We start from the raw sequence: 9846 nt of genomic DNA on the forward strand, positions 1-9846 counted from the left end.
CCCAGCCAGCACTGAGGATGTTACCTAGTTTGGCTCACGAAAGGTCTGCAAGAAACTCGCCAAGCGCCAGAGAGCCCTCGTTTCAACCCTGAGCTATTCTCCTTTATTGGATTGCTGACTATTTGCCAATCTCTTCTTGGCACAAGTCTTGACCTTTAATTTATCCGCTAGCCTGAAAAAGACCGTTGAACGAGGCCTGGGATTTGGGATTTTGTTTCACCTTGATGCTTGAGCTCCCTTCCTCAAGAGAGCCCCATCTGCCCCGGGTCAAGTTCCATCCATTGCTGCGCCCCCTTCACTCAGCTCTGCTGCTTCCTGCCTTCCCTTCCCCCATGGCAGCCTCCCACCCCACTCTCTGTGCCAAGGGCGAAAGGGTCTCTCTTTTGCCAAGCAGGCAGGAACCCAGCTGGCCAAGAAAAGCCAGCTTAATTTAGCCCACCTTCTGAATCGGGTTCGGCGGAAGGTCTGGGCTACAGCCGGTCTGGCTTGGGGTGGGATTTGTCAGCACGTATATCTGTGTGGGAACTTTTTCCCCCAAGCACAGTTGCCGATTCGAAAATAAAGATGTTACGTTACTCAAAGCTTTGAGGTGACAGAAATAGTCTCGGGGAAAGAAGCCGGCCTTGGATTGTCTTTCTTCTTGGCTAGAAGTGCTGCGGGCTCTGCGTCTTCAGGATCACTCCCAATAATAATATGGGTAAGTGTAATAAGGCTGGATTGCAAAGTGCAAAGGTAAATGCAGTAATTCAGGGCATTTCCCGTAATCAAAAGCATCATCCTAAAAGTAGTTTAGATACACAAGGGGATGAAGAAGGAAAAACACCTCCCAGGACATAAGTTGTTTATGCCACGTGTAGCAGAAGAAGTCCGAATATCACACGATCGAATTCTAGTTTAGAATTTCCCAGATAAAAAAAAAAATCCTGGAAAAACGTTTGCCCAGATTCCACTGATCCAAAGCTGACAAAAACAAAAGTGCTATTGTGCACTTCTGGTCTGCTCCCACCCTTGGCTGCGTCTTCAACCTCTTGGTTTCCTCAGCCTGCAGAAGCCTAAAGGTTCCCGCAGCCTCCTGTCAGGGCCAGCCCTGCAGTGCCTTCTTCGGCTTCCCCCCCAAGCTGCGTTTCAAGAGGCAACCGGAGCTTTTTTGTTTTTTCCTTGAAGACATTTCGCTTCTCCTCCAAGAAGCTTCTTGGACTGGACTGAAGACGTTTCGTGGATCAGAAGCGAAATGTCTTCAAGGAAAAAACAAAGAAACTCCGGTTGCCTCTTGAAAAAGCACCTTTGGGACAACTGTGACTTGGACGATGGAGAATCTCCATAGAGGTTCTTCTGCTTTCTTAGAAATTCTGAGCGCAAACTTGCCGATGCCTTCTCCAGTGGGATCCCACAAACAGGACTTGGCACGCGCAACAGTCTTCAGCGGCGGAGCCTAGCTTGACCATCTCAGGAGAACATTTTGAAAGGGTGGTGCGTGGAAACTTCCAGGAAACAGCAGCATTTTAGTCCATCTTGCTGCCAAAGCCTAGAAAGTGTGTTTTTGTTTAGACATTTCTGCTGAACGAGAAGCCACCAGAGGATGAAGGATTCTGTTGGAAGGTTTTTTGTAAACCTCTTTGCAATGAATTATCTTCTGTCATACCTCATGACTAACCACATCGTTTGGCCGAGGGGAACACAACTCTCAATTTGTGCCATGTTTTGTTCACAGCAGGAAACGGGGCCAGCCCCACCCTCCAAGCGTTGGGTAATTAGTAAATTTATAATGGCCTAAATTCTGTGCATCGGGACCCAGTTCACCAGCTGCAAAAGCTGTTTTTCTCTGTTGACCACTATTCTCTACATGGTTGAAAAGAAAACAGGAAGAAAGGGCTGTTCAGCTCCAGCTTCTCCAGGAACCTGAGAAGATCAGAGCTTCTCGAACCCCTGGAGAGCTACCATCGTGTCCTACTAAGGTTGGTAGCTACAGCTACTACCAGATTCCCTCCTCATTTTAGGTTGTTTTATAAAATAAAGAGGAATAAGTGGAGAGCTGCAATCCAGAAAAGCAAAACGCCAGCCTCTCTCCCCTGTGCTGATCCAAGAATGGCCTCCGGAAGGATTCTGAGAAAGTTGAGCTCACGAACTCCTCCCAAAAGTTTTCCCTCCCAACGTTGGTGATCAGAGAGCACCAGAGTGGAAGAGGGGCTGTGATCTCAACAGGCCGAGCAGGTTGATCTAAAGCAGAGTTCCTCAACCTTGGTGACTTTAAGACGTGTGGACTTCAATCCTCAGAACAATTTCGGGAGTTGCAGTCCATGCTTCTTGGAGTTACCAAGCTGGAGAAACACTCGTATAAAGAGCTGAGATGTTTTTTTCCAGCTGCTATTTGTGGCTCCTGAGGCCAGTATGGTTCCAGTGTTCCCCTCCTGGGGGGATGGGGAGAGTAGGGTAAATTCCCCGCATTCCAGCAGAAAAGATGGACCCCAGCTGGGCTTTGGGATAATGCCAACTCCACCTCCCTGCTGAGTGTCTTTAGAGAAGGGGGCTGTCCCGGGGTCTCTGCTCTCCAAGTGAATCCACCCCCCCCCTATAACACCACCAATCCCCAGCCCCCCCCCCCCCCAATCCCCAGCCTGGCTCAGCTTGGCTGACTGTCCTCTCCTCCACGCCAACTTCAGGGCAGCAGCCAGACCAGACGCCAGGCGAAAGGCGAACTCAGAGCTTTAAGGAGTGGAAATGAAGATGCAAAAGGGGTTAAGAAAAGTATCCCCACCCACCCAGCATGGAATGGGTGGCTGGGGTGCCCGCCCACTTCTAGCCCCCCTGACTCTCATTGGCTGCAGAGAGGTGTCAACTCCCTTCCCCAGAGCTGCAGGGAGACCGGGGGTGTGCAGGGGGGTGCACGGATTTTGCTAATTCCTTCCTTTGGGTCGGGGGGACTGCGCTCACTTTCTGCTCTGCTCTGGGGAGAGCCAGGAAGAGGCCAGGCTGCCTCGCTGGGCCCAGCAGAGAGTGATCGCTGCTCAGATGCAGGGAAAGGAGGCAGCTGTGGACGTCTGAGGATTTCCCGATGGGACACCCCACCGGACAGATTCTGCACATTCAGTTTCTCAACTTGTAAGTGACAACTCTGCTCTTTTCAAGTTTTCTTTCATCGGTTTCCATCCTTTAAAGGGCTGTACAGCTTTAAGATGATGTGTACTGCTAAGGAAGCCTCTTCACTGCTGAAATATCTGGATAGCATCCAGGACTTAAGGGCGAACAGTTCTGCTGCCACCCAGTTCCACTCTTAGGCTATCTCTATCCTCCTCTCCTTCTCACACCTTCAGCAACTGACCCTAGTTTGCTAATGGGGAATATCTGTGCTGATTCAGGCGGGAGAATCTATCCCTCTGGAACCAGAGGGGCCCTCCTAAAACTGGAGCTTCCCAAGCCTGGGACCTTGGCAGAATGGAGGCTTTCCTGCTGAAGAGACAGACTTCATGCTTCTGCTCTCTTGTCCTTCTCTCTTTAAGAGCCAGCCGCATCCAGCTCTGGTAGTGCAGAGCGGAGGTTCCATGTCTCAGAAGGTCCTGCAGGCCGCCCCGTCTTGTCTGACCACAAGATGCATTTCAGGAACTTCTCCACCGCCCTCGCCACGCAACAGACTCCCCAAGAGCCGTCTCCCACCAACGTCTCCGCCAGGGAAGCCTGCCTCATCCGCTTCTCCAGCCACCAGTTTGTGCTCATCCCTGTGGTCTACTGCGTCATCTTCATCCTTGGACTGGTGGGCAACAGCCTGGTCATCACGGCACTGTGTCGGCAGAGGAGCCCGAAGACGGTGGCCAATGTCTACATCTTCAACCTGGCGGTGGCCGACCTCCTGGCCCTCACCACCCTTCCCTTCTGGGCCGCCAGCTACGCCAACGGATACAGCTGGGTCTTTGGTTCCGCGATGTGCAAGCTTTCCAGCTCCGTCCTTTCCTTGGCCATGTTTGCAAGCATCTTCTTCATAACGTGCCTGAGTGTGAACCGTTACCAGGCCATTGCGCACCCCTTCCAGTGCCAGCAAGGAACACTGGAACGGGCCTTCCTTGCCACATTCGTTGTTTGGGGACTGGCGACCTTGACCTCTCTGCCCACCTTCTGCTGGCGTGAAGTCAAATACATCAATGAGCTGGGCGTGAACGCTTGCATCATGGCCTATCCCTCCGAGAATTACGCCAGCTGGTCAGCTGGAACAGCCTTAATGAAAAACCTCCTTGGCTTCTTGTTTCCCATGGCCATCATCCTTGGGTGTTACATCTGCATCAGGATGCACATGAAGAAGGACCAAGGGTTTGCAAAAAGCATGAGGGTCAGGGACCGGGTGTTGAAGCTGGTGGCTGCCGTGGTGGTGGCCTTCTTGATTTGCTGGCTCCCGTTCCACATCTTGACCTTCCTGGATGCCCTTTCCTGGATGGAGGTAATCAGCAGGTGCCACCTTACCTCCATGATTGATGCGGTGCTACCCTTTGGGCTCTCCATGGGCTTTGCAAACAGCTGCATTAACCCTTTATTGTACTATTTTGTGGGCAGGCAGTTCCGGGATAAACTCCAGCATTTATTCAAGCTGAGCCTCTCCCAGTTCAACAGTGGCCGGGAAACCTTTTCCTCCAGCCAAACCAGCTCCCTCAAAACTGCTCGGTCCCTAAAAGAGGCTGACCCAGGAGGAGACATGGGGAGGCCACTGACACACCCACTGTGGGTTCCCTAACCACCATCTGGAAACACTTAGGCTGTGGTTACATCGTCTCCGCGACTCAAAATTTTCCGCCAGTCTCTCCTTGCTCATCTCCTAGGACAATCTGTCCACTGAAGACCATGTTTTCATTTGCTTTGAGAAAGGTGGTAGAGGGCAATTAATTACCAATAAATACTAACACAGCCTTTTTCTATGACTAAAGTTTGTTTTTTACATGGCCCTGAGAAAGAGGAGTTTGCAAAGAAACTTAACTTTCAACACTTCCTACTCTTAACACACTAAAGGTCTATTAGGGAGAGGAGAGAAACCAATTTCTTGCTAGTCTGCATTGCCCACCGTCTAATTTTTCTACAACAGTAGCTATTTGCATGTTTACATTTTGGTTTTTGTATTTTAAATAGGATTTAGTCCTGACACATTTTTGTGGTCTTTCTCAGTTTCTGATGACCCACGATGGCCAATTCTCCCCTTTGCAGATAATTATTACTTTCTTCCTTGTGCCCAGCAACCTTCTACTTCCCTGTACCCTTCAGAGGTGCCTGGATTGGTACCAGCTGGAAGCTCTACATTCCCTACACTCCTGGGCCTTGCTGGGTTGTGGAAGACCACAACAGTAACTGTACAGCACTTTCACATAGGCCATCATCCCCAAATGTGGTTGCCCTCGTGGATCAACAAGGGCCTTGGGTTTAACCTCTCCCACCTTCGAGGGGTCAATTGTCCCAGGTGAACTTTGCAGAAGGCAGCAGTTCTGAAGGGCTGGTAGGCCAAATCAAGCCTGAAAATAAGACCCCAATCAAGAAACTGCCACAGAACATCAGTAAACAGCCCAGCCAAAGAATCCTTAAGGCAGCCCCCACCACCCACCCAGACAGGCAAGCCACCAGGATATAAATCGACAGCAAACAGCACTCCTTCCTAGCACTGAGGATGCTGCCTAGTTTGGGTAATGAAACGCCTGTGAGAAAACAAGCAAGCTCAGAGAGCAGCAAGGATCCCTCACGTCAACCCTGACTTACAAATATTCTCCTTTATTAGAAGTGCATGTTTTTTAAAAAGCCAGTTGCATCAACGTAGGACAGCTTGGTTAATTGTGGATAACTAATACAATGAGGTCTGGCATGGAGAGGGATATTAACTCTTTCTTCTTAACTCTTTTCTTCCATCCCCAAACTCGATGGTTATCCTTAGGATCCCTCCTAGCAGTTACCATGAAATGCAAACTTCCATGAAGGTGTCCGTGAGAAACTTTTCAGTGTAAAGGGAAGGAACCTCTCTAGCCAGTCTGTATTTGCTTATGACATTTGATATACTGGGCAAAGCTGCTTGTTTATCCCCTGAGTGTGCCGCTCGGAACGATATGTTCCTTCCTACGGACACCCCTTAATTCTCCACTCCCAGTACAGCAGCCACAGCCCACCTTGGCACGGCTTGGGCGGCCCACTCGCTCTGATTTATGGCACCCAGCAGCCCAGAGTCTTCCCAGACATCTGCAGCCAGATGGGTGTCAGCAAGGCTTTCTGAACCCTCCCTCAAAGTATTGCCCAATCCGTGATGGCCTTGGGCCACGATCCAGTGTGGGCTGCCGTTGCTTATCCCAGCAGTGGGGGCTGAGGAATGAGGGATGTCGTTAGCAACCTTCCTTTTAGCCAGAGGGACAAATAGCCCAAGGCCACAAAACGCTGAGATGCTACAGAACCTGTTGCTATTTTTGTAGCAGACACCTGCACAGTTTTACCTGTGGAACATGAGGCTAACACGTTCCTCCACCTGTGTTGACCTCTACTTTATGTGACATCCATAGTTCTTCAATGAGATGATGGGACTTTGGCCTCCAAATTAAAAATAAAATGCCCAGTGTGGTGTCCAGATGCTAGAATCCTGCAAGCTGCCCCTCCCTTCGGTCTTGTCAATAACTGGGCTGAGTAGGACCTCTCTCTATTCCTCTGATGAGGAGAGGAAAAGCGATGAGGAAGGGGCCGTGGCCAGATGGGAAGGCCACCTCAACCTGCATCTCCTCCGGAACCGGAGGCTGCCCATCCATCCCCATCCAGGGGGGCTGAAAACAGAGATAGTTGTATGAAGGTCACTTTTGTGACCAGCTTTGCCATCTCCAGCACTTCATCTTATTGATTCTACAACATAGAAAGTATCAAAATTTAATCTCTCTTGCTGATCAGAACAGTAAATTCCATAGAACAATGAAGTGGCCTTCTGACCTCCGAGGCTGGGAATCTTCCCAACTCAAACTGACACACCCAAGATCTTGGGCAGGGTGTCTCATAGCTTCAAGCTTTCCATAAGGACCTCAAGTCCCAGCGATTACTCTTTTTTAACCAAAATAACGCAGGAGTGGCTCCACGTGTCAACGTTCTCCACAATTCTACATTCCCAGTTGCTTTTTCTGTCTTTCCTTCAGTTCCGTACATTATGCAGACTTGCACAGAGGGTGCCTACCTGGGGCTGCTGGAGACAAACAGTTGCTGGGCAGTTTGAAGAATGGGATAAGCCTCTTCAAACGGTCCCCATTCATCATCTGGGGCAACCAGATTATCTGAACATTATGGAAAGTTCAGAGCGTTATCTTCCTCATAGGCCAGACATTCACCTCTTGGCAGTTGCTCACCGGGCATTGCCTGGGCCCCGTCTGTGGCAACCAGGGGATTTGATAAATAGGTTGCTTTTGTGGTCCGTGTTTTTAACCAGCACGTCAGGTCCTTTGAGAACAGATAATAGCAAGGAAAGGGTTATTTCAGAGGATGTAACTAGTTCCACCTTGAAGACATGGTTGGTGGGACCCCCAGTAAGAGCTCCCTCTTTTCAAAATCTTTTATTGTCAGAAATTCAGTGCAATCAAGTTTGAAGCTGGCCTTGCCTAATGCTTCTTCGTAGAAGCCTGCCATAGAAAATCCTTCTACAAGATATTTTTGGTCCTTGTGGAAGCTCTCCAAGGGGGATGGCATATCCTGCTGTGCTTTTTCTGGCAAGTAAGAAGGCTTAGTTCAAGAATTTGACCCAATCAGCAGCTAAATCAAGGTTAGTGGGACATGGGTTGAAGAGGCCTCCTTTTGATCGACCAAAAATGCTTAGATGAATGACTTTGGAGTTTCTTCTCCAAATCTCTCTTGGGAAGCGGTGATCACTCATCATGTATCTCCTTTGCAGCTGTTTTGCCAGAAACTTGGCTGTCCCACTTTGGGGGAGGAGGATGCAGTACAAACCCCATATCCCAGGCTCTTCCAGGAAAGGCAAGGGTCATTGCAGAAAGGGGTTCACATGCAGGGCAGCCAAGTCCCTTCGATGGTCCCAGGAGAGACGCTGCAGCTCCACCAAGTCTGCGGAACACGCCAGATTCTCGGTCCCTGGCATCTCCTGATTTCTGATGGGCACGCCAGCCCAAATGCCCCTGAAAACCAAAATACTTGCAATTCCCCTGACATGCCAAAAGTCTCAATAGGAACTTTTAAGGAACAGAAATAGAAGTCCTTCATTAATTTGGGCTGGAAAAGTCTGGCAGCTTGTTCAGGGATGAAAAGCTTGGCAGGGTCCCCCTTGTCAAAGGCCAAACATGACCTGCTGCTCAGAGTGTCCACAGGGTTGGGTCAAAAAGTCAAGATGGCGGCATGAAAAGGCTATGTCCAAGTGGATTGCAAGCTTGTGGGCTTTCTTCTCTGCTCTATACTGACCAAACGGTCACCAGGGGCTTCAGCTATCTGAAGTCCAAGAGACAAGGATGCCGAATTCTGCTCTGGCATCTTTGTGCCTTCTCCCCACACCCTTCCAGACCTCTTTGTCTCCTTGCTGGTCCAGCTTCTAGACAGGTAAGAGCTTCGCTGTCCATCTTTGCAGGAAGAATTAGCCAGGATCCCAGCTGGGCTGCTAGTCGGATAACAGCCCTCACGTTCTGTTGGGTTTTGTTTGAGAGAAAATGGATCTGCAGGAAACCCTCCGAAAAGCCCTGCAAGAAACACAGAATGTGTCCAGCTGCTAAAGTTCTGGCCCAGAAGAACCAAGGAACCAAAGGGAGCAGCCTGGGGACAGGAAGGGGAGGGGGATCTTGGGGGCTATGCCTCTCCCACTCCTACCTGGAGGAGCACGATTGGCTCCAGTGCGGAGAACGGCTGCGGTCAAGACAAACAAGGCATTTGGTTTTACTTGCTGCACACGTAGAATGTCATCAGCTGTGGATGTGATTGTTCTTCCTTTGGCAAATAAGATCTCTGGGTGATGCACCCAAAGCGTTCAGGAACGCACCCAGCTGGGAGCTTCTGGTCTGCCCCCCCCCTTCATTCTTTTTATAACACAAGGCCCAAAGTTGTCTTTTTCCTGCCAAGCCAGATCCTTGGTGCCTATTTTTGCACTGCGTTACTTCATCCGCCTGAATGTGGCTTTTCAGGGTTTCGGATGCAACATGATTTTCCCAGCTCTGTTGGCCAAGACATTGTGCAACGTGAAGACCTCCTCCCGGGACCTTTGGGGCACACAGGAGACTCTCTGGGGCTGAAATGTGCTGCCCCCAAATTCCCCCAGCCCCACTTTTCGGGGTTTGCCTTCTTGTAGAGTCCTCCGAATGGTGCCAGAATTAGCAGTCTGCAGCAGAGATGTTCATCTAGTCTGCCTTTCCCTAGGGCACCGTTACTCAACCTTGGAAACTTGAAGATGGATGGACTTCAACTCCCAGAATGCCCCAGCCAGCATTCCTTCCTCTTCCTCCTGTACCAGCACCACAAGTACGACCACCAGCACCAGCACCACATCCCATTTCCACTCCAGAGGTTTTGCAATCTTTGGCCAGCCGTTGTAATCCCAAATCAAGCTCAGCTGGAGGATACGTCTCTTCCCCACGAGATGGCAGCACCCAATTAATCTCGAGGTTCTCCAAAAGCTACACAAGATTGTACCTACTAAACAGGGGACAGGAAATTGCAGGGCTTTACTGTACCCTAGATTAGGAAGTCACCTCTATTTATGTGGTCGCTAGACACACAATCCATCAGCCAATCGAGGGAGTCAAAAAGTCACCCAAAAGAAGGCAGTTGCAGACCATTGTGGTCCACTAATTGGCTGAGGAATTCTGAGAGAATTCTGGGAGTTGAAGTCCACAAGTCTTAAAGTTGCCAAGGTTGGAGACCCCTGGTCTA

The 9846-nt window shown here is 50.0% G+C and overlaps 1 protein-coding gene across 1 annotated transcript; it reads left to right on the top strand.

The window, feature by feature from the left end:
- Positions 1–2915: 2915 nt before the first annotated feature.
- On the top strand, positions 2916–4717 carry AGTR2 (angiotensin II receptor type 2; the record flags this gene model as incomplete). The annotated part of the gene is made up of 2 exons (XM_083371775.1): positions 2916–3099; positions 3498–4717. The coding sequence occupies exon 2, from the start codon at positions 3587–3589 to the stop codon at positions 4715–4717; it is 1131 nt and encodes a 376-aa protein (XP_083227901.1). The 5' UTR covers positions 2916–3099; positions 3498–3586.
- Between the last annotated feature and the right edge of the window lie 5129 nt (positions 4718–9846).

This window comes from Vipera ursinii, assembly GCF_947247035.1.
Source record: "Vipera ursinii genome assembly, chromosome: 12".
NCBI lineage: Eukaryota > Metazoa > Chordata > Lepidosauria > Squamata > Viperidae > Vipera > Vipera ursinii.